This window comes from Brassica napus, chromosome C1 (assembly GCF_020379485.1).
Source record: "Brassica napus cultivar Da-Ae chromosome C1, Da-Ae, whole genome shotgun sequence".
Classification (NCBI taxonomy): domain Eukaryota; kingdom Viridiplantae; phylum Streptophyta; class Magnoliopsida; order Brassicales; family Brassicaceae; genus Brassica; species Brassica napus.
Window position 1 is genome coordinate 31,060,878 of NC_063444.1, and position 25,587 is coordinate 31,086,464.

The following is a 25,587-nucleotide window of genomic DNA, read 5'->3' on the forward strand; positions in this document are numbered from 1 at the left end:
TAATCAGAAGCATAGAGGAAGGCAATATGACTTGCCAACTGCTGGAGAGATTGGTGGCCTGATAATTGGTGATTTCAATTCAGAAGCGGCAGGTAAAGACATTGTGCTTGAGTACAAATCATCAAAGCTCCAGAGGATAAGTGATTTACATCCTCTATTCATGAGCCTTCAGTACCCATTACTCTTTTCATATGGAGAGTACAGCTATGACGAGAGAATTCCCTATGATGTGTGTCTGTAAACTCTAAAATAAAAAGAGAATGTATGACCATGAGAGAGTACTACGCTCACCAGATCCAAACAAGGCCATCTGAGGGTATGACTATCATCAAGTCCGGAAAGCTACTGCACCAGTATATTGTCGATACTTACACTGCAACAGAGCAGGAGAGGCTACGATTTCTCAGACTTAACCAAAAACAACTCCGGGCTGAGTTATATACAAACGTCTGCGACGCCTTAGACAATGGAGATACGGATGCTGCCCACCTAGGGAAAAAAGTCATATTGCCTTCTTCATTCACTGCAGGACCATGCTACATGTCTGAGAAATATCAAGATGCCATGGCTATCTGTCGTTTTTATGGTAACCCCCACCTTTTCATCACATTCACAGCTAACCCAAATTGGGTTGAACTGAAAGAACACCTAGACGCCTATGGAGGCGATTCACCCAACAACAGACCAGACCTTGAGTGCAGAGTTTTTAAGCTCAAGTTAAACGAGATGCTGTCTGACTTTAAGAAAGGGGTTTTTTTCCCAAAAACGGTTGCAGGTATTTTATAAGATACGTTGCATTCAAGCTTAATCTAGCCCTGTCAGATTTTACTCGGTTTCTCAACTAACCACGTATTTTTCCAGCCTATACAGTTGTCTACACAATTGAGTTCCAGAAACGGGGACTCCCACACGCCCATATTCTTCTATGGTTCGAAGGTTTTAAAGGAGAAGCCACTGCTGCAGTTATTGATCAGTACATAACAGCTGAACTACCTGACAGAGACACAGACAGAGAGGGTTTCGAGTTGGTTGAGAGGCACATGATTCACGGGCCATGTGGGAACAAACACCCTCAATCACCCTGCATGGAGAAAGGAGAGTGCTCAAAGAAGTACCCGAAAAACTACTCAAACACCACAAAGATTGACAAGTATGGCTTTGTTGTTTACAAAAGACGAGCTCATAGTAGCTCATACGTTCTGAAAGGAAGAGTAGAGCTAGACAATCAATACGTCGTGCCACATAACCTCCCCCTCCTTAAAAAATATCAAGCACACATCAATGTAGAGTGGTGCTGCAAGACCAGCGCTATCAAATATCTCTTCAAATACATAACTAAGGGTGTAGACCGAGCACTACTACTGCTTCAGGAGAAGGGGAAGAGCAGAGAAGAAATCGAGAAAAAGAAACAGCATCTTGAGCTTGATGAGATAGATCGATTTCAGGAGTGCCGGTATATTTCAGCATGTGAAGCCTCATGGCACCTGTTTTCTTTCCACATCCACCACAACGAGCCTTCAGTTATGAAACTCACACTTCACCTTCCAGGAAAGCACAGAGTTGTCATTGATCCAACTAAGAGATTAGAAGAAGTTCTCTCAAGGGATGATATCGAGAAAACAATGCTCACTGCGTATTTTGAGGCAAACAAGAAATATGAAGAGGCCAGAGAGCTTACATACGTTCAGTTTCCATCTCGGTTTGTGTACCACAGTGACATAAAAGAATGGACACCAAGAAAGAAGGGCACAGCAATAGGACGAGTCACCTATGTTCATCCAGCTGCAGGCGGCTTATACTACCTTAGAATCATCGTCAACGTCGTTAAAGGGGCCTTTGGTTTTGAGCACCTCGCCACTGTAGGAGGTACAACGTTTGAGGAGTATCGGGATGCATGCTATGCGCTAGGTTTATTGGACGACGATAAGGAATGGCATGATGCTATAGTTGAACCATCCTATTGGGCAACATGTCGTCAGCTAAGGAGGTTATTCATCACTATCTTGATCTACTGTGAAGTTGGAAACCCCCGGAATCTTTGGGATCATGTGTGGAACATATTGGCTGAAGATATCTTATATATGAAACAGAAAGAATTCAACTTCCCGGGCTTGATTCTACAGGATGAGGAGCTCAAACAGTATACACTAATGGAGACTGAAAGACTCCTAAAATAGAATGATAAATCTCTAGCTGATTTCTCCGGTACGCCAAAGCCAAACAGCAGTGTTCTTCAGGAAATTTCAAACACGGTCCTGCGGCATGAGCTAAACTATGACCGTGAGAAAGAAGCAGCCGAGCATGAGAAACTTTTTAGCACCATGAATGAGGACCAAAAAGACATTTACAGCTCGGTCCTTGATTCTGTCAACAACAAAGCCGGCCAGTTGTTCTTTGTTTATGGCGCTGGAGGGACCGGGAAGACTGTCTTATACAAAACTATCATTGTAAAACTCCGATCAGTTGGTAAAGTGGTCATACCTGTGGCATCAGCTGGGATTGCAGCATTGTTATTACTAGGAGGAAGAACAGCCCACTCTCGCTTCAAACTCCCTCTCACTTTGACCGAAACAACAATGTGTGAGATTAAATATGGTTCTATGTTGGCAAATCTGATTTCCAAAACAGACTTGATCATATGGGACGAGGCTCCTATGGCTCACCGTCAGACTTTTGAAACGCTGGACCGCACACTTAGAGACCTACAAGCTATGGAGGATCCAGCAGCTGCTGATAAACCTTTTGGTGGAAAGACCGTGCTTTTGGGGGGTGATTTCAGACAGATTTTGCCTGTTATAACTCAGGGTTCTAGGCATGACACAGTCAAGTCTTCATTCAGTAAGTCATACCTATGGCCCTTTGCACAGATCCGCACTTTAACCATCAACATGAGACTGAGCCAAGCTGACAAAGAATTTGCGAAGTGGATACTAGAAGTTGGTAATGGAACAGCGCCAACTGTGGCAACAGAGGGTAGATGTGAAGAGGAAGGTGACCAGGTTATAATACGAGATGAATTCATGCTTCCAAGCTCTGGTCTTCCGCATCAGACAATCTCAGATGCTGCTTACCCCAACTTCGTTAATAACTACTTAAACAGAACCTACTTAACAGAGAGAGTTATCCTAGCACCAACAAATGCCAGTGCCCACGAGATCAACTCCTACCTTCTATCTAAGGTTCCATCCGCAGAGAAAGAGTATCTAAGTTCTGATAGTGTTGCTTTTGAGAGCACACCAGAGGAGGACTGGACAAATAATTACACTCAAGAATACTTAAACTCGCTGGAGTTTCAAGGTTTGCCAACCCATAAACTATGTCTGAAAGTTGGGGCTCCTGTGATGATGTTACACAATCTCGACCAGTATAATGGGCTATGCAATGGAACACGGATGGTTATTTCACGACTGGGACACAGAGTTCTAGAAGCTGAGCTTTTAACAGGGACTCATGTTGGAGATAGAGTTTTGATCGCAAGGATACAGTTGTCCTCAACAGACAGTATAAATCCTTTTACTTTCCGCAGAAGGCAATACCCAATCAGGCTGTGTTATGCGATGAATATAAATAAGAGTCAAGGACAGAGTCTAAAACAAGTTGCACTCTACCTTCCAAGACCAGTATTTAGTCATGGCCAGTTGTACGTTGCGCTCTCACGAGTCACGACTCCAGATGGATTGAAGATACTTGATGACAGTGACAACACGACAAGAAAAGACGTTGTTACTAATATTGTCTACTGAGAAATATTCACTAATCTCAGAACAAGTGAGTCACTTAAGACCCAATCTTAATAAATATACTTCTACGTCAAAACATTATGTACCATCCTGATCTTGGCTTCATTCGTTGCAGGAACAGCGTAGGATGCCGTCCAGTTCTTACTACAAACGAAGACAGGAACTGACAGTATTCATAAGATGGTGATCCAATATTGAAACTACATTGATTTCCAAATTTACGGTCAGTTTGTTTAGTTACATACTCGAGCGTTCAAAAAACAGGTGTTTCAACTTAATTCTAAATGACGTGGAATCAGAGGCGGCCCTGGACAGAAGTGGAAGAAGCTGGTGCTTCCGGCCTCTACTAAATCTATACTATTAAAGCAGGATCCTATTGTCATAATTACCTTAGGGACATGTTTCCTTCACTAACATTGCATGTTTCATTAAGGGCAATTAAGTAATATTAATAACAAATCTATATTGGGTCATTATTTTTGGATCCAGCCCAAATCAAATCTCTCTTGGGCCATTTGGGCCTATTAAAAAATCAGATTCAATTCTCACTTTTTTTTTCCTTTGGACCATTGAGTCCAAGTTCAAATAATTTTTTTTCAACTATTCTTAATTATTATTTTTTTCTTTTCTTAATATAATTTAAGCATTCATAAAAATAATTGAATTTTTTTATTGAAAAGTATAAATCTTTATTAAAAGTATATAATTTTTTAATTAAAATATTAACCCCATAATAAAATTAATTTATCAGAGTTATACCAACTTAATTCATTAAAAAATAAAGTTTAATTTTTTTAACATAAATAGTCATTTAAAATGAAATACGATAAATAAAGATAAAATTTTTAAGTCTTTTATAAAATAAAACACAAATATATGAAAATGTGACATTTACTAAATATTTGTCAATTAAAAAAAAAAAACAAAAATAAACCCGCGCTTTGAAAGCGCGGGTCAAAATCTAGTTATCAATTATATCGGCCACATAAATACATATATTCTTCAATAGCTCAAGCGGTAAAGCAGAGTATTAATGCAGAGGAGGTGGAGAGTTCCACTCCTCGTATATCAATTTTTAAAAAAAATTCATTTTTATAGAAAGTGAATATAAATAGACCATGTTTTTCAGATTTGCTTCCGGCCCAATAATAACTAGGACCGGCTCTGCGTGGAATCTATACTTTATTCCAATCTAATAAACACGAAATTACTCGAATTGACCTGAGAACCCAAATTCAAATTCACAGCATAACAGTCACCCAAATTCAAGATCAATCCATGGCATAACAGTCACCCAACTTGAGTCTTACATGACCGCTTTCGAGAACAGAAGAGCAACCATATATAACTTGCCACCGAGACAACTTGCGCAATAGGTGTAACGTATGCTTTTATTATAAGCAAATTGAAAAATTTGTTTTCATTAAGTAGCCGGACGAAGACGTCGGCAAGTAAGAGAAAGGACCTACCCAGTTTGTGATGTTTTTAGTTTTCTGTTTTTTTTTTCTAAAATTTTCCGTCTAAACTAATAAGTGGTTCATTGTTTTTCTCAATGAGTTTAAGCTCTAGGATTTCCCTATTTTATTTTCCAAGAATAAAAAATAACATAAATTTGGCAATAATAATGGGCAGGGATCGATAATCATTTTTGGTTACAACATACAACGTCTAAATATAATATACATGTTATTATATATTCCTGATTAAAAAATCCACGCCCAAAACTATACCAGAGGTTCTGTAAAAAAATTTAAAAATGAAAAAAAAAACCGAAGAAAATCACTTAACTACTAGAAGTGTCTCTTCATATGATTAGAAAAAAAAGGGTTCGTGAGGGAATTCAAAATTGGAGACGAAGAGGAATTTGTATGAATATCCCAAAACCATTACAATAAAAACTATATATTTAACATAATATAAAATTGTAAATTACACAAATATACAGACAATCCGCGCGTAGCACACCCATAGTTTACTGTAAATAAGTATTTATATAGTTTGGAAGGAAAACAAAATAAATTTCAGTGAGGAATTACTAAAGATATTTAATTAAGCTCATTAGATCCCCAAACTTACAACACCACGAAATACTTCAAACAGCACAACATTACATAAGATGACACAAAATAAATTAAAAACTGACGACAGAGAAAGAAAACATAAAATATAATAGAATAAAAAGAGACTGGTATTGATGGATAATCTCTCTCAGGTCTGTCTCCATGTTCTTAAACTTCAACCCCACCATTGATGCACCGCAACACCTTCATCTCTAAGTTTGCCATATAGAGCCAAACACTCCCAATAAGCCTTACCAGTCTTACTCTGCATCTTCCTTCCCCTTAGCCCTAAACCCTTTGGCTTGCACTCCAAGAAAAGCTCATCCACCATTTTTATGGACTTGCTCCTCATCATCTCCTCCACCACTTCAGCCTCTGCCTTCATCACCACGTATTCCTCCTCCTTCACATTCTCTTTGAGCCACTCGGTCATCCCCATATTTTCAGATTCTAGGCTCATCTCATCGTTCACTGTCTTAATCTTGTACATCTCAAACTTCAGGTTCCTTGTTGGGTAATTCTTAACGAACCATTCTGTTCCACTGCTTCCTTTTCCATTACCCACATCGATAAATACTCGCCTTGAGTAACTCCCCAGGTCCATAGTGTCCCCCATAAGGTCTGGGAGGTACCTTGTTCGTTTCAAGTAGGTTCTTGATTTCCTCGAAGCTGCTCTTGGTGGTTCAAGGAGAACATCCTCTAGCTTACTCAAAGCATTTTTCTTGGCCTCTTCTTCTGTGATAGTGAGAAGCTTTCTCCCGGGGGCCACTGTGCCCTGCTTTTCCTCTGTTTCCCCTGTTTTCCTCATCGCCATAACCGTGTACTCAGAGCTCTTCATGTAGACTATTTCGTAGTTTAAGTGTTCCAAGAAGTTTGGAGGAAGATCCTGGAGGTTGAGCTGGACGGTGAGGATGCCGCCGACTTTGAGAGCCCGGTCTAGAAACTCAGCAGAGTCAATGTGACGAGAATGTGCAAATGCAAAATCAAAGGTCTCGCTTGGGACCATACTCTGCGTCTCCTCATCGCTTGCAGATACAAAAAGCACCTCGGTTTCGATAACTGTTTGAGAGTATGAAGTAACCGTGACCTCATCATCACCTCCGCTTAGGAGGAGTGCTTTATCTCCAATCTTAAAGAGACCTTCCTTCTCTAAATCATTCAGAAGCAAAGGCAATAGCTCATGTTGGTCAGATTCAACCAACTTAGATGCAGCGGTTGAATCAGTTTCATACTTCAGCAGACTCAACCAAGTAAACGAAAGAAACAACAAAGCCAAAAGCATTGATCTCATAAAAAGAGTCAAGACTTCAGAACGAGAAGCCTTGAAGATAGAATCTGTAGAGCCCAAAGAAGAGCTTGAATGGTCTCTTTTTTTCAAGAGGTAGTGACAATGCTTGTGGCACATGGAGTGAAAGTCATGGACAGTAACAAACACCATTTTTTTTATCTTTGCTGAGACGAAGAGAGCGCCCCAAAAGTGCAGTTGAAAGTTAAAGAAGATGAAAAAGAGAAGAGAAAGCTAATAGACAATTAAAACGAATTATAAGGAGAGAAAACAGGTAAAAGAAGAAAAAGAAGAAAAGAGAGAAGGAAGAGAGAGGGTTAAGAGAAAGGCGAGTCTAGCGAGTGCAGAACCTAGCGGCTGTATGATTCCCACCAGTTAGAGAAACACGACTGCTCTTCAAATTAGACCAAAGGGACATCAGCTGCCTCATTCTCTGTATCTCCATTGCGGTTATCTCCTATGTACCTCTTTCTTGCTCTCAATCTGCTATTTCATCATTTAGACACACACACAAATATATATATTTTCTTGGTTTGAATATATTATGTCTGGTTATCAATGAATCCTCAGATGTTTCTTCCCATTCTTTCCAAAGAAAAGATATCACTCACGGAAGCAACATATGGGATGAAAAAGAGATTGAGAGCAGGAAAAAGGTTTTTGTCGAATTGATTTTGTGGATTGATTTCTTGAGGCTTAAGTTTTTTTTTTCCTCTTTTCCGCAAGAGGTGAGAGAGATTTGGATTGAAAATATAAAGGGATTTTCTGTTTTTTCTTAAGCCTTTGTTTACGCTATGCCCCTACCTAATTTAAGATTTTCAGCTAAATTCATGGGGGCAATAACCTGTTTTGCAAGTAATCTCATCACCCTCTTTTATTAGGGTATGGCCACATCAGTGCTAACGTATTCCAGTTCTTACTTGTTTTAACTCTGTTGTTATAGGTATGATGAAACATAAACTAGTTGGACATTTAGACGGCGCTGAATCATTTCCAAAGAAAATAAGAACAATCTTTGACCAACAAACAAAAGGTACGCCTTCCTTTCACAATGTAAAATGTTTTAGAAGATGTTTCAAAATATGATGTTTTACTAGTTTAAAAATTATTGAAAATTGGTTAATGAATAATGTTTTATGGCATCATTTAAATGATTACCTACTCACCTTAAATTCATTTTATTAATAATATTTTTTAATTTAATTTATCAAATGATATATATAGCAAACATAATATTATTTACAATGATCATTTTTGAAAAACAACCAAAATTTTAGGTGTCATCTGAAAATAATATTTTGTTGAGAACTTTCAAACGTACATCAAACAATTTGTTATTGTTGGGAATAAACAATTTAAGAGGACACTACTCATGTTTTCGAGCAGGACGCCGACCTTCTGATTCCTGCCTGGAAGAAATTTCGGCTCAAACTCGGCTTCATTTCTACATCTAGGTAAAATGGAAGAATTCTAGTAAAAGAAATTCTTCTATATTTCAAAGTATGGAAGTTTCTAACTTGTTGATTGCTGCTTACGAACAACCCATATAAGGGGGATTCAAATCCTAGAACAAGGGATCGGCCATTATACACACAGATACTAAAGGTAGGCTGCTAGAACTATGATTTTTACACCAACCGTTTGAGTTCTTACTCTAAAGATCAATAATACAATACTTTTTTGTTTACTCTCTTATACGTTGTCTTAGTACCATAAATACATTTACACAAATTTACTCTAACAGTTTGGCGCTAGAAGGAAGAGAGGAGAGGGGGGGGGGGTGGATGGAGTAATCTAGACTACGTGACGATGACGCAAAGTGAACATAACTAGAAGCTTCCGGCCACATCAGTGCTAACGTATTCCAGTTCTTAGTTGTTTTGACTTTTGACTCTGTTATAGGTATGATGAAACATAAACTAGTTGGATACAACGAACTTAATCATTTCCAAAGAAAATAAGAACAATCTTTGACCAACAAACAAAAGGTACTCCTTCCTTTCACAATGTAAAACGTATTAGAAGATGCTTCAAAGTATGGTGTTTTACTATTTTAAATAACTTTATTGAAAATTGGTTAATCAATAATGTTTTGTGGCATCATTTAAATGATTAGCTAACTCACTTTAAATTCATATTAATAATATTTTCTTTTAAGAACGTAATTTATCAAATGATATATATATAACATAATATTATTTACAATGATCATGTTTGAAAACAACCAAAATTTTAGGTGCTATGAAAATAAATTTTTGTTGAGAACTTTCCGATATGATTGAGAAACATACATCAAACAATTTGTTATCGTGTAGGATTGTTGGGAATAAATAATATAGGAAGACATTACTCCGGATTTCAAGCAGAACGCCGAATTTCTGATTTTTGTTTAGGAGAAATTTCGGCTCAAACCTTGCTTCATCTTTATCTACCGGCAAATCTCTAAAATAGCATCTTTCTAAGTTTATATCACAAAAATAGCACTCAAAAATTAAAATGACCAAAATAGCACATTTCTAAGTTTATCCTTTGAAAATTTTAATTTTTTTATTTTCAAAATTTGAAATCTTATCCCCAAAACCTCATTTCTCAACTCTAAACCCTAAACCCTAAACTCTAAACCCTAAACCCTAAACCATAAACCCTAAACCCTAAACTTTAAACCCTAAACCCTAAAATCTAAACCCTAAACCCTAAAATCTAAACCCTAAACCCTAAACTCTAAACCCTAAACCCTAAACCCTAAATCCTAAACCCCACCCTTTAACTCTAAACCCTAAGTTTGTGACTTTTGATAAAACATTAAGTGCTATTTTTGTGACTTTTGATCTTGAGTGCTAGTTTGGGAACATAAACTTGATTTAGTGCTATTTTTGTCTTTTTCTCTTTATCTACAGGTAAAATAGAAGATTTCTACTAAAAACAATTCTTCCATATTTCAAAATATGGAAGACTACGAACAACCTATATAAAGGGGATCCAAATCCTAAAAAGGGATTTCCCATTATAGACACATACTAGAGTTAGGCGGCTAGAACTATGGATTTTACACCAACGGTTGTAGTTCGTACTCTAAAGATCAATAATACAATACTTTCTTGTTTACTCTTTTATACGTTTTTGTAGTACCTTAAACGCACATACACAAATTTGTCCTAACAGTTTGGTTGTAGAAAGAGGGGGGAGGGAATAATCTAGACTATGTGACGATGATGCAAAGTGAGCATAATGAGCATCTTTCGGCCACTCTGGTCAAAATTGAGTTGGGAACACCGACCGAACCCTTGCAAAGCCAAGTCATAGTGTTACACAGATCTCGGGAAAATAACACCTCTACAGGTAACCCTAGACTACTCTCGGAGGTTCAAGTATTGAAGAATACAATGAACAAGCACTCCAAAGTGTGGAAAAACTTTCACAGATCGAAGCTATAAAATTGGTTCTTCGAGAAGATAATTCAGCTCTTCATACGACAAGCAACAAGCGACGCTGGTTCCGAATCCGCGTTCGACTCATGCAACCTCTGGAAACTCCGACTGAGGGAGGCATCGCCACCCTACGGGCTCCACCACCGAATGGAGAATCAACTACTGGGACTGATACTACGAGAGGAACTCAAGAGAACCATTCAGATAATGAGTCTGACTCGTATATAGATGGTGAGATGCAGGAAGCAGCCGCAGTAAATAAATCCGCGATGACAGCCTATCTAGAGCAGGTCTTATCGAAAAAGTTCAAAGTCATTCAGTCAGTGATTGAGAGGCTCCCGGGTGCCGCTCCCAAATCGAAAGAAGTGCTCATGACTCCTACGCTGACACCCCCTTCGTGGATGAGATTGCCTTGATAGAGATGCCAAATAAGTTCTCCTGCCCAACATGAGAATATACGACGGCATCAGCGACCCAGACAACCATGTAGTTATGTACAAGCAGCGGATGCTTACTATAATGATCTAGAAGGAACTCAGGGAAGCCACAATGTGCAAATATTTTGGCTCAACTCTGACCGGGCCCGTCTTGCAGTTGTACATCAACCTGCCAAACAGAACGATACGTTCCTTGGCGGCCATAACCGACTGGAGCAGTTCGTGAGTACCAGGAAGCTAGAGAAAAAAGTTGACGACCTTTACGAATTTCTTCAGCATTGGGTTGATCCCCTGCGTAGCTATATAGCACGCTTCAACCAGGAGAAGATATCCATCCCAGGATGCAATACCTCAACCGCTATCTCCGCCTTCAAGAGAGGTATGCTACGTGACGGAGACTTGTACAAGAAGTTAATCAAATACCAATGCAAGAATGTGCAGAGTGTATTGTCCCGGGTATGGGCACATATAAAACGGGAAGGGACTCAGCTATCAATCCAAGATCCCTAAGAAACATGAACAAAAGGGGGCAGAAAGCGACATAGACAACAAACCCAATCAGAAGCCTGGAAAGGAGGTAACACAATCGGCCTATAGAGAAAGCCAAAAGAATGGCAGTGTTGACATGGCCAGACATCTCCAATCTCTCCATCTCGAAGATGGAATTGGTCAATGTTATGAGGCAGATGGGACCACATGTCAAGTAGCCTTAGAAGATGAGAGCACCAGATACATTCTAGAACCAAAACCGTGGTGCGAATTTCATAATGACCACGCCCATAAGACCGAGTTAAGGTTCCATTAATCTCTGACGTCCGATGTTCTATTTGATTCTCAAGAGCTCCGATCTTCCGAGACATCCGATGTTCTATTTGATTCTCAAGAGCTCCGATCTTCCGATCCGATTCTAATCCCAAACTGTGAGTCTGCTTCTCCAAAAAACCGAATCTCTCTTTTGTATCACGGTCAGTCTTAGCCGATTTATCGCAACCGATCCTAAAAACCTCATTTTCATCATGTAATTTCTTCACCTATGGATCCTTCTGAGCTTCTGGAACCATTGAAACCTCATTGACGTCGAAGATAAGCTTCGCGTGTTGATTTCTTCGATCCAGTATCACAAACGTACCAATTTTTAATGAACTAGCACTACAAGAAAACAGCGGTATTCTGACGGACATTCCGACGGAAAATGAAATCCTCGGAATATCCCGAGGAATTTCCGAGGAAATTCCGAGGAAACACAAAATTGGGGTTCCTCGGAATTTCCTCGGAATATACCGACGAAATTCCGAGGAAATATCAATCCGTCAGAATATTCCGAGGAAATTCCGAGGAAAATGGGTTCCTCGGAAAAACCCGATGAATTCCGAGGAAATATTATAGCCGTTGGAGAGCCGTTGGGGGATTTTACAAAATTCCGAGGAAATTCCGACGAACTAGCCTTTTCCGTCGAAATTCCGTCGGAATTTCCTCGGTCTGTCGGCAGGATTTAAACTATAAATACAAGCACTTCTCTTCCTCTTCATTCACTCCACATCTTCATCCTCCCTCTTACTCTATTTACACACGAATTTGATTCATAAAAAATATGTCTTCTTCAAATTATTTTCGTTCTTGGATCGATCGACCTCATTTGGATCCGAACACGAGATTGCTTACGGAAGAATACCAACGAGGTATAACCGAATTCATGGGGTTAGTTCACCGACAACCGGAAGAAAAAACAGGTATGTTAAGATGTCCTTGCTCTAATTGTAAAAATAGAAAGGTTATTAAAGAGTGGGATGTTTGGACTCATCTATATTTGAGTGGGTTTACACGAAGTTACAAAATTTGGTATCATCATGGGGAAACTGATTATGAACATGGTAGTACTAGCGAACCTCAGCCAGCGGTTAGATTAGAAGAACCAATTAGAACGGATGTAGATTATGGTGTAGGTACTGAGCAGATGGTAAATGATCATTTTAGAGGGGAAGATTTACCCAATGCAGAAGCTAGGAGATTTTATGATATGTTGGATGCTGGAAAGCAACCATTGTACGAAGGTTGCAGAGATGGTCATTCAGCTTTATCATCTGCTACAAGATTGATGGGCATTAAAACAGATTATAATTTGGCTGAAGACTGTGTGGATGCGATTGCTGATTTTGTAAAAGGTATTCTACCCGAGGATAATGTAGCTCCTGGTTCATACTACGAGGTTCAGAAACTCGTAGCTGGTCTTGGTTTATCGTATCAGGTAATAGATGTATGCAGCGACAACTGCATGATTTATTGGAGGGCGGATGAACAGCGGGTTACATGCAAATTTTGTGGAAAGCCTCGTTATAAAGATACGAGTGGAAGAGTTCCAGTGCCATATAAAAGGATGTGGTATTTACCTTTGACGGAAAGGTTGCAGAGGTTGTATCTGTCTGAACGCACAGCGCAACCAATGAGATGGCATGCGGAGCACTCAACAGATGGTGAGATCAGACATCCTTCAGATGCAAAAGCGTGGAAGCATTTCCAATCAAAGTATCCCGACTTTGCGTATGAGAGAAGAAATGTCTACCTTGGATTATGTACTGATGGTTTCAGTCCGTTTGGCAAGAGTGGAAGACAGTATTCTCTATGGCCCGTCATTCTTACACCATACAACCTACCCCCAAACTTGTGCTTGCGACGAGAGTTTTTGTTTCTCTCGATTCTCGTTCCCGGACCAGAGCATCCTAAGAGATCACTTGATGTGTTTCTTCAGCCACTAATATATGAGTTGCAACAACTATGGGCTCAAGGTGCTGAAACATACGATGTTTCGTGTAAAGAAAACTTTCAAATGCGGGCAGTACTAATGTGGACAATAAGTGATTTTCCAGCATATGGTATGTTGTCTGGATGGACAACGCATGGAAGGCTATCATGTCCATATTGTCAAGATAACACTGATGCTTTCCAACTAAAACACGGAAGGAAAACGTGTTGGTTTGACTGTCACAGGAGATTCCTACCACCTGATCATCCATATCGTAGGAGTAGGAATTTGTTTACGAAGAACAAGAGGGTGTTTGACAGTCCACCTCCGGAAATTTGTGGGAAAGATTTGAAGATACAACTAAGAGATTTTGGTGCAGAAAGGACGCCAGACGTCGGTGGACATGAGCGTTTTCCGGTAGATGCTGTTGGAGAACTACATAACTGGCACAAAAAAGTATTTTCTGGGATCTGCCATACTGGGAGGATCATCTGCTAAGGCATAATTTAGATGTCATGCATATTGAGAAGAACTTTTTTGACAATCTCATGAACACGATCCTTAATGTTCAAGGTAAAACAAAGGATAATTTGAAGTCAAGACTGGATTTAGTCGATATATGTGCTCGTTCAGAACTTCATGTTGATGAGAATGGTAGGGCTCCTTTTCCCATATACCGACTTGATGCAGCGGGAAAAGATGCGTTCTTTGATTGGATTTCAAACGATGTGGAATTTCCAGACGGTTACGCATCAAATTTGCGTAACTGTATCGACAGAAAGGAAGGAAAGTTTACTGGCTTGAAAAGCCACGATTGCCATGTAATGATGCAGCGCCTCCTTCCGTTCGCCTTCAAGGAACTATTACCACGAAATGTTCATGAAGCAATTGCAGGGATAAGTGGTTTCTTCCGCGATTTATGCACGAGATCAGTGACTCTTGAAGGTATTGAAAATTTGAAGACTAACATAGCCGTGATTCAGTGCAACCTTGAGAAGATATTTCCTCCCTCATTTTTTGATGTTATGGAGCATCTTGTTATTCACCTGGCAAGAGAATTGGAACTTGGTGGTCCTGTGCAGTATAGATGGATGTATCTGTATGAGCGGTATATGTTCCATTTGAAGAAGATGGTGAAAAATTTAAGTAGGGTGGAAGGTTCTATAGTCGCACAGATGATCAATGAAGAAACTTCAAACTTTGCCGAGTACTACTTTCCAGCAGAAGTTCAGACCAAAAACAGAAGACCTGCTCGGCATGATGATAGAGGCGAACGGGCAACATATCATGTTACGGTTCCAGACATTTTCACAGACGTTGGACGACTTAGCGGAAAACCAAAGGACCGTCGACTTACTGAGCAGGAGCGCAGTCATTTGCAAACATATTTGCTCACCAACTGCGAAGACGTTCTTCAATATGAGAGGTAAATAAATGAGCTTACAAATTTTTATTTTAACAAGTTGAAATTTAAATCTTAATTAATTACATTATTGTCATCATATACAGGATTTTCATGGCAGAAAAGCGGTTCGAGTATAGATACGCCACAGAGGACGAACTAGAAGAAATGAAGCAGAGAGAATTTACTGGATGGATGTTTACTTATGTGAGTGCTTTAAACAAATTAAAATATATTTTATCACATATTTATACTAATTCACATTTATTGATATAACATATATATATGTGCTATTAATAGGTGTCTGCTGGTTTGGCCAGAGGTGAAACATTTGACGATTGGATACGTGAGATGGTCGTTGGACCAAACTTTGTTGTGAAGTCATATCCGAGATTTTGTACTCGAGGATATGCATTCACAACTCAGAAGAGGAGACGTTCGAGTACGACTTATGATGCTGGCGTTTGTTCTGCATCAGGAGATGATGTATACTACGGACACATACATGAGATTTTGGAAATCAAGTATTTGGGCATGGTTGGATTGCGCTGTACTGTTTTCTATTGTGATTGGCACGACAACACTCCAGATCGAGGTGTGAGAACAGATGCATTTGGTGTTACATCAGTAAATTCGAGGCGAAAGCTGCAATATTATGATCCTTTCATTCTTGCTTCTCAGGCCGATCAGGTAATTAAATGTTAATTATTCAGAATGATTCATCATCATGTGTATTAATTTATAATTTTTCTAAATGTTACAGGTTTGTTATATCAAGTACCCCCGGGTAAGGAACAGAGATGATCCATGGGTTACTGTTACAAGACTCAACCCGAGAGGCCGAGTTCAGGGAAGTTCTGAGCTGGAAGACCCACTACAACCAAGCACATCCGGCAACTTAAGTGCAGCAGAAGATTTAGCTGGAGTTGGCCTTGTAGTCGATTTAACCGACTTTGGAGAGGAAGCCGTCGTTCACGTAGAGGATGAACCAGTGATTGGAGAGTTTCACCAAGATCCATATTCAGATTCATCTGGTGATGATGATGACTCGGAAACAGACTACCATTGATTTTTTTTTTTTTTTTTTTAAGAAATACCGAGGAAATTCCGAGGAACACTTGATATAACCTCTTTCCTCGGATATTAGTTATTTGGTTTATCTAGCAAGGCAAAGCTGAATACGAATTAAAAACTACTCAAAACACAACCAAATAAAACGAAGAAACCATGTAAAAGAAATACGAACTCATAATTAAGAAAAAAAAAACTAAGTTCAAAATTAACAGAAAATAAGACCATAAAACGTTAGAATAGAAAAGAAAATAAAATAGCGCGGTCGGAAATCAAATGGCAATACTGGCCGGTGATAGCTCCTACTCCTCGTCTCCTGCTCCAGATGTTCCTGCATCGTTGGGTCTCTTGGACCTCTTTCTTACCCTGTGTGTACCACTCGAACCCGAACCAGAGCTGGATGGAGAGTTGTCCCGATGAACTACATCATCCTTTTGGCAACGACACGGCCTGATACGTGAAATGGCAGCCCAGATCTTGTGTAGCATGTCGTTGTTTGTCTTTATGCTCTGATCTCTCCAATGTTGTTGCTGGCGCGAAGTGGCGTTCGGTGGAAGCTCTTGCAGCTTGTACTGGCTGGAGTCTGATGGGAGTAGCTGATGGGGTTGTGAATCATCTGGAATGGCTTGTGCAGCCTCATCTTCTCCTTCTTCATCAACCACGGCCTTGCCTTTGGTCTGATATTTTGGCGTGAAGAAGGATGGCTTGTCTACTAGTGCGGTAGCAGGGGGTAGGAACTCAACTGCAGCCTCTGAAAGTAGAGCAGTCAGGCCGATCTGAGGCAGGTGGCAGTAGAGTGTTTTCTTCGCTCGGTCCTGGAATACGTAGACGTAAGGACCATCCCGATCGATCCTCGAGTGGGGACCAGCTATGAACTCCTTACTTACAAGATTTTTGACATCCAGGTAGTTCCAAGCAATGTTGTTCGATCTGTCCAGTGCTACCTGCTGGTTCTCGCAGTCTACACCCACATGTCTAAGGATCCGAGTAATCACTGCACCAAATCCACATGCATTGCTCTTGGATTTGGTTACTTTCCCCTTGTATCCTGCTAAGTTTGCGGCCAGCACCGCTCCCATGTTGAAGGCAGTAGCAGGTGGGAATGTAGAGTTTCCAAATGCCGGTAGCAAATGCCTCACACCTTGGTACAGGAGGCACAACTCCCATTGCGTGACTGATGCGGCTGTGGTTGTCCCGTATAGCAATGAGCCAATGAGGCGTGTGGCATATCTCAGTACTGGGCTCCGGATAAGTGACTCCTTTGCCTGAGAAGATCTATAAACCCCTGTGCCAATCGTTTCCCAGAAGTTCAACAGCTCTGAAGTCCAATAAAGACCAGATGTCCTCTCCCCTGCACTCAATCCAAATAGTCCGCAGAGGTCTGTGAAAGATACCTCATAGTATACTTTCTGCACTACGAATGCCAGAAAACCTTCCTGATGGCTATCATCGGGACGGCTGACGTATGCGGATGCTATGAACTGGCGTACCAACTCCGGATAAGTGGGTTCGTTGAGGTTGCATAGTTGGCCTAGACCCATGTTCTGGAACAGCCCTTCAATGTCTGCTTTGATTCCCAATATTGTCATCGTCTCAGGACATGCTAGTTGTGTAGCCGGAACGGCTACCTTCTTCATGTTGTTGTAGTGGGTGGTATCAGACTTATCCCACTTCTTTGGCCTTTGCTTCTCTCGCTGAGACGAACCCTCTTCTTGTGTGTTCTTCTTTGCTGATGTTTTCGTGCGCTTCATTCTCTACAAAATAGAATCATTGCTCTCAACATGGTTATAATCAATTAAGAACTCAAAGCAACATGAAAATGAAAGGCGAAATCGAGTTGTGATAAAAAAAAACCAAATTGAAAAAAATTCTCAATCCCTAAATCATCTCAAATCCTGTTCCAAACTCGTTGATCACAGACAATTGTGTTCTATTCCATGTTTAAACATCTGTTTCATGCATATTTGATCAAGGAATCAACACGGAAATAAGAAATTCACAAAACCCAAAAATTGCTCAAGAACACGATTTCAGAATGTGGAGATTCGCGGAGTATACCTGTCTTAGGGTGAAAACGAGTGTAGGAATCAGGTAGAGCTCGAAAAATCAAGGGGAATAGAGCCCAAAATTGTTCAAATCGGATGATTATAGAGAGAGAAAGGGGGGGCGAATTATAGGGGAAATCGGAGGGGATGAGAGTTCTGAGGTTTAGATCCAAAAAAGGTCGGGTTTTGCCTTATAATTCTGTTTCCCGCACACACATCGATCGATGCGTTTTTGAACAAATACAGATCGATCGATCACATTCTTACGGCCCGGTGCATCTTAGTGATCGATCGATGCGTTTTTGGACATATATCCATCGATCGATCCGTTTATAAAAAAACTTACAAGATTTTCCGAGGACATTCCGAGGAACACTTGAGATTCTCGATCGATCGATGGGATAATCTCATCGATCGATCACATTCTTACGGCCCGGTGCATCTTAGTGATCGATCGATGCGTTTTTGGACATATATCCATCGATCGATCCGTTTATAAAAAAACTTACAAGATTTTCCGAGGACATTCCGAGGAACACTTAAGATTCTCGATCGATCGATGGATAATCTCATCGATCGATCACATTCTTACGGCCCGGTGCATCTTAGTGATCGATCGATGCGTTTTTGGACATATATCCATCGATCGATCCGTTTATAAAAAAACTTACAAGATTTTCCGAGGACATTCCGAGGAACACTTGAGATTCTCGATCGATCGATTGGATAATCTCATCGATCGATCACATTCTTACGGTCCGGTCCATCTTAGTGATCGATCGATGCGTTTTTGGATATATATACATCGATCGATCCGTTTATAAAAAAAAATTGACGTATTGAAACCCCAAACACTAGTTCCTCGGAATTTCCTCGGAATATTCCGAGGAAATTCCGAGGAAGAAGAGGGTTTCCTCGGAGTTCCCTCGGAATAATCCGAGGAAATTCCGAGGAAATAGGGTTTTTAAACCGAAAACAACGTTTTGCGGTTTGAATAACACCTATATAACCCTTATTAAGTGTCTTACGTTCATTATGAAGTCAAATATTTGTTCCTTACCGTATAATTAACACTTTTCCGATTGTATGAACGAAATCCCACAACATAAGAGAAACACTTATACCTTTAATGAACGGTAAAGGGAATACTTTCAATTAGTTTTGAAATTTGTTATTTCATGGTTTATGCTCATCTATACAAAGAATCCTCAATGGTATGCATTACAATTGTATAAGAAATGAAATACGGCAAAAAAAATTGATGTTTTGAAACCCCAAACACTAGTTCCTCGGTATTTCCTCGGAATATTTTCATTTTACCGGGCAAATATTTCGCGAAAATTGAAATTAGAATTCCGACGGAATTCCGACGGATAATGTCCGTCGGACCCTAGGTTTTATAACCACGAGCCCCTTCTTCTTCCCCATTTCTCTCTTCTTCCTCTGCGCGACTCCTCTCTTCTCTCCGGCGATTTCCCCCTGAAATCCGACGATATCTCCGGCGATCTCCCCCTTCTCTTACACAAATCATGTAAGGACCCTATCCCACTCTCTTAGGTTCTATTTGTTAGGTTTTTGTGTAGTTTTGATAGATTTTTGTTAGGGTGATTGGTTAGGATTGTGATTTGGTTGTATAATAGGTTTAGAATTGTGATTTGGTTGAATAATTTGTTTTGTTGAATTGATTTAGAATTTTTTATAATTTTTTTTTATTTTTTTGTATTTATAAAATCGATTTTTGTATATAAAATCGATTTTTGTATTTTACAAAACGATTTTTCTATATAAATTCGATTTTTTGGATTTTACAAAATCTTTTTTGTATATAAATTCGATTTTTTGGATTTTACAAAACATTTTTAATATCTATAAAACTTTTTTTGTGATTAAAAACTATTATTTGGGATTTAAAAATATTTTTAATATATATATATATATTATTAAAACTTTTTTTTGTAATTATTAAACTATTTTTTATTTATTAAAACTATTTTTTGTTTATTAGAACTATTTTTATATATTTATTAAATATTTTTAATATCTATAAATCTTTTTTTGTGATTAAATTATTTGGGATTTTTTTTTAAAAAAAAATTAATTTATATATTTCTGTATTTATTAAATATATTTTTTTAATTTACAGGTCTCATGATGATCAGACCCGGCCTCGACAGCGTCGTGGTCGTGGTGGTACGGGGAGCCAGTCTCGGGATTCCAGCCATTTTCAGGATTCCCCTTCGCCCCACAGCTCCAACCATACATCTCCCTCTGCTGCACCCGCTCCTGCTCCTCTCGCTCCCGCTGCTGCATCCGCTCCTGTTCCTCCGGGTCCTCCGGGAGTGATGCGTGTTGCGGAGTTGGTTCAACAGCCCGGTCGTGACCATCTTCTGTATCTCACTCCGTATCCACATGGACGGGGTCAAACATGGTAATTAAACATTTTTTTTCTTTAAATTTGGATTCATTATTAACCGTTTGTTCTTTTTATTAGGTTCAACCGATCCGGGAACGGGATCAGCGCATGGATCAACCGTATGATGTACTCGGCCCTCGACAGTGGACATCCGACTTTCACTCACTTCCCTACCGACAAGCAGGTTCTGTGGTTTCGTCAGTTTGCGGTAAGTATTCTAATTTTTTACTTATATTTTTAATCTTTAATATAAATTTTCTACTAATTGTGTTTTTTTTTCAGCAAGAGTTCAACTGGAATTCCGATGAGACGCTCTTTATCTATCACCACTTCGTCCATAAAGTTATGGACAACTATGGGAAGCAGATCCACGAGTGGAAGAAGAAGTGGGAAATCAATAAGGTTCGATTTAATTTATTAAACAATTTTTTAATTTATTAAACTATTTTTTAATTTATTAAACTATTTTCTTTTTTTTTTTATTAAAAGGTCCCAAAGTCGATGAACGACACGGTCTGGAAGGAGTTGTGTGCGCATTGGGATAAGGAAGAGACGAAAGAAACTTCTTCCACCAACTCCACCAACCGCAGGAGCGACCGTAAAGGGAAGGGCATCTACAAGCATAACTTGGGTGCTCAATCTATTGCCACTCTGGGAGATCGCATGGTAAGTTCAACCGCTTTTTCTTCAATTATTTGAGTTTCAGAATTTTAATTTATTGTGCATTTCTTCTAATTTCTAATGTTTCTTTAATTTATGTTTTTTTTCAAGGCGGAAGAAAATGATGGCGAGCCGGTTGATGATCTCGCCCTAATGAGGAGGGCGTATACCAACAAGAAGACCGGCCAGATTGATGACGGTCTTGTGAGGGACGTGGTCGACCTGGTCCAAACTCAGGTGGTAGACGAAGTGTCTCAGCTTCAAACCGAGGATGACGCTTCGACGGCTTCGACCAACTTGTCCCGGTTTCGAATCAACGAAATCGTTGAATCCGTAAGTTCTTTTTTTTTTAAAGTTCAATTCATTTATTTCTTGGTTTAAATTTGTAAATTTGGCTATTTTCTATTCAGTCGGTTCCAAAGAAGAAGGGACGTTTGGTCGGTTTGGGTCGTCGCACCCGGTCGGTTCCTCCTTCTTCTGCACCACCGCCCTTTGTTGATCCAGAAGTACTTACGGCTCAGTTGAAGGACAAGGATGATCGCATATCTTTGTTGGAGACCCAGATGGCGGCTCAACAGGCGGGCTATGAGGCACAGAGGAGGCTGAACCAGCAAATGATGGAGATGATGCAGAGGATGTACCCGAACGAGGTGTTCCCGGACGTGCCATACCCGTAGTTTTTTTTTTTCCAAAAACTCGGAATGTTTTATTTTTATTTGTGAAACTTTGAATATTAATTAATATGATTTCAATTTTAATTTTAATTTTATATTTTCGAATTTAAATTTCAAAAATTTTATTTTTTTAAAAAAATTAATATTTTTCACATTCCGAGGAAATTAATTATATTTTTTACTCGATCGATCGATGCGTTTTTGGACATAAATTCATCGATCGATCTGTTTATAAAAAATGTTTGGAATATACCGAGGGACCTGTTCCTCGGAATATACCGAGGAACTGTTCCCTCGGTATATACCGGGGAACTGTTCCCTCGGTATATACCGAGGGATATTTCCCTCGGAATATTCCGAGGAACCGGTTCCTCGGAACATGTCCCTCGGTATATTCCGAGGAACATGTCCCTCGGTATATTCCGATCGATCGATGGATTTATGGCCAAAAACGCATCGATCGATGAACTTCCGAGGAAATATCCCGACGAAGTTCTCCCTCGGTATATTCCGAGGAGATTTCCGAAAAACTTGTAATACTCGGAATTTCCTCGGAAATTTGTTTCCTCGGAGTTCCGTCGGAAAATTTTGAGGGATTTCCGAGGAAAGAAGAAATTCCGAGGAATTATTTCCGAGGACTTGTTTCGTCGGTATGTCGTCGGAATAACGTTATTCCGACGAAATTCCGACGATTTTTTCCCTCAAGGATATCCTTGTTGTTTTCTTGTAGTGTAGCGGTATATTTATATGTGTAAAGAGTGTTTACAAATTGATTAGCAATACCTTGACCTCATAAAAGTCAGCGGATGATTCATATCGTCAACGGATGATTCATATCGTCAACCCAAATATCACTAATACGATTTGCATAAAATGAAATGTAAAATAATATCTCGTATTTATATACTACGCTTATATCCTTCTGCTTGTCCACGTCACTCTTATTAATCCAGCTCATCCACCTTCATCCCTTAAACACTTAACTCGTCTGCAACCTCTTCTTCTGCTTTCTGAAATAAACCTCAAACAGTGTATGGGAAGATCTGCTGATAGAGAAAGTGCAAGACATGTTCCACAATAGTATATGGACCAGTCCAGAACCAAAATCGTGCTTTGTAGTAATAAAAGAACCTTTAGCTAATGGCAGTTATGTTCGTCGAGGACATCATTTTTTAGCTATTTTTTTTAAAAAGACATCTTACACTAACCATCCCATATATTAAAAGCGAAATACTACAATATTTTAATTATGACATGTGTCAAACTAAAATAATTAGTAGAATCACTAGAATATTAAATTGGTCCATTTAAACATATATTATATTTTTTATTAAACTAATCATAAATTAATAATTAATGTACAAAATGATATTTTTTTCTTTCTTTAAATAAAATTTACAAAATTACCTAATATGATAAAAATATATATTGGAATTAACAAGATTGAATAATAAAATTTGGTAAATTTTTTATATCTTTCATAATTTTTTTGTTTAGTTTTATATTATTAAAATAAATTAAATAATCATATTTAAATGTTTCCATATATGTTATATTTTAAATTTTTGAAAATGAAACTTAATTATTAAAATTGTTAAAAGTTTCCCATTTAAAAATTTGTGATCAGTGAATGAATGAAAAGCATGACGGCGATGGCGACAAAACACTAGGGTTTTCAATGTTGTTTCGAGGATGGGATCCGGGTATTCCCGGGGATTCAAGGACTCGATCGGGTGTTTATCGGAAAGATACGATCATAAGGATATGGATTCCAAAAGGAATCTTGGAAAAAAAAGGTTAATTGGGGATTTGCAAGGGTTTATTCGGGTCAGGACTGGCAGGATTCGGGATTCACCAAACTCTTCAAAAGGGATGCGGAATCCAGAGGATCTTGTACAAGATATTCGAGGTACGTTTTCGTTAATCAGATCCGATTGATTCATTATGATGAGGGGATCATTGGGTTACTATATTTGATTTTTGGTGGTTTTTTGGAAAGTTTGGCTGGTTTTGTTGAATCTGGGATTTTGATTTTTTGAATCACTGATGGAGGATATTGCATTCATGGTTTGGATTCTTTACGTGGGGTTGTGGGTTTCGGGAGCCAATATAAAAGAGGTCGTGAGAGTATTGAGTGTAGCATCGTACCTTCCAATCTATTCTTGCAAAAGTTTAACAATCTTATCTGTTTTCTTCTGGTTTTGGTGAGGATGACTCAAAGTCAGCTTCTTGGGAATGGCGGTGATATGAAGAATGGCGAAGGAAACCGAAAACGACTGAAGATCTCCGATAACTCTGACCTGATTAAGAGTTATTCCAAGACCTTGATAGGCAGGTGCATGAACCCGATGGAGCAAGATGTCAAAGCACTTTTGGTTACTGGTGTAGTTTTACTTGAGTTTTGCGATCACTTCAGGTTATATAATGGGAAAATTGGTGTAGGAGTTTGCTCGGGTACCTGGTTAGGGATTTGGATCGATTGGCTTGGTCAGTGTATTATGAGGCTTGCTCCTAAACTGGTCTCTTCAAACCAGTTACAGGAAGCAGAACTGGAGATGAACAGGGCGTTAGGTTTCGATTATTTGGGGAAGCAAGTGGTTGAGAGGGTGTGGCTCAAGGTAGCTGTGGAGAGGAGTGTTACGAAAGCTTGTTCATGGTTTGTTCTACAAAAGAGATGGCAGTTGGCTTGGGAAGGTCAGAGAGGCTATGGTGCAAGTTTCTTGCAAGTTGGAGTGGGGCTTATCTATAGTAGGATTTACTTTGGTCACGGGAGTTCTAAGGTTTCCAGATATGGGTCAAATGTGTTAATAATGGTGGTGAGAATTGAGAAATGTACTTTTACTGACTTTCTGAATTTACATAATCCAATAAAAAATATTGAGGATGAGTCATCTAAAATTGCATCGTGGTTGATTTCGATAGAGTGTGCTTGGGAAATTAAGGTGTGCCATTTTATTAGGGAGTTAACTATGTTAACTATGGTTTGTAACGTTAGCTTCGATCAATATAGATTTATAATTATCATTATAAGGCCTCATTACGAGAGATGGCAGTGTTGTAGACGATGTGTTTTATTGGTGCAAGTTATTCATGAAAATTATACTCTCGCTGGTTAGAATGGATTTTTAGTTATACTTAATCCGGAGTTTATAAAAAGTTATTTCTGTATGGTATTAGACTACGATTGGTCTAGTGTTATTTTATTGGCAACACGGTTTTTCTTTGGTCACTTTTGGGAGTCTTGGAGCATATTGTTATTAGAATATAATTTAAACTTGGCTTTGCAAAATAAAAGGACGATCATGTTGGTTTCGATTCGATACTGGCGACTGTTTGGAAAAATTTGGTACAATGGTTATCATCAGAATGCTGAACTAAGACGGTGTGCGTTTGTTTTACATGGGTTTGGTGAATACCTGAATGCAGTTCTGTTATGGTGGCTGTGGGATTTTGATGTTAAAACATTATCGGGTATCATTAAACCTGTATTTTCTGGCTCGATGCAGCAATACAAATATTGTTATATATGAAAATATTAAGTTGGAATGTTAGAGGACTCGGAAGTCATTGGACCATAAGTTATCTCCGGGAGATATGGCACAAACATAAACCAGATTTTTTATTTTTATCTG

At 39.1% G+C, this 25,587-nt stretch overlaps 3 protein-coding genes across 3 annotated transcripts; 2 read left to right on the forward strand and 1 right to left on the reverse strand.

The window, feature by feature from the left end:
• Positions 1–270: 270 nt before the first annotated feature.
• LOC106448134 lies at positions 271–2,177 on the forward strand. The gene is made up of 2 exons (XM_013890060.1): positions 271–775; positions 862–2,177. The coding sequence occupies exons 1-2, from the start codon at positions 271–273 to the stop codon at positions 2,175–2,177; spliced, it is 1,821 nt and encodes a 606-aa protein (XP_013745514.1).
• A 144-nt stretch (positions 2,178–2,321) lies between these two features.
• LOC106448133 (ATP-dependent DNA helicase PIF1-like) lies at positions 2,322–3,743 on the forward strand. The gene has a single exon (XM_013890059.1). The coding sequence runs from the start codon at positions 2,322–2,324 to the stop codon at positions 3,741–3,743; it is 1,422 nt and encodes a 473-aa protein (XP_013745513.1).
• Positions 3,744–5,784: 2,041 nt separating this feature from the next.
• Positions 5,785–7,823, reverse strand: LOC106449417. The gene has a single exon (XM_013891181.3). The coding sequence runs from the start codon at positions 7,236–7,238 to the stop codon at positions 5,976–5,978; it is 1,263 nt and encodes a 420-aa protein (XP_013746635.1). The 5' UTR covers positions 7,239–7,823; the 3' UTR covers positions 5,785–5,975.
• Between the last annotated feature and the right edge of the window lie 17,764 nt (positions 7,824–25,587).

Coding starts and splice junctions, on each gene's coding strand:
- LOC106448134 (XM_013890060.1), top strand. CDS start 271: ATGAGAGAGTACTACGCTCACCAGATCCAAACAAGGCCATCTGAGGGT. Junction 776..861: donor TTTCCCAAAAACGGTTGCAG/GTATTTTATAAG, acceptor GTATTTTTCCAG/CCTATACAGTTGTCTACACA.
- LOC106448133 (XM_013890059.1), top strand. CDS start 2,322: ATGAATGAGGACCAAAAAGACATTTACAGCTCGGTCCTTGATTCTGTC.
- LOC106449417 (XM_013891181.3), bottom strand. CDS start 7,238: ATGGTGTTTGTTACTGTCCATGACTTTCACTCCATGTGCCACAAGCAT.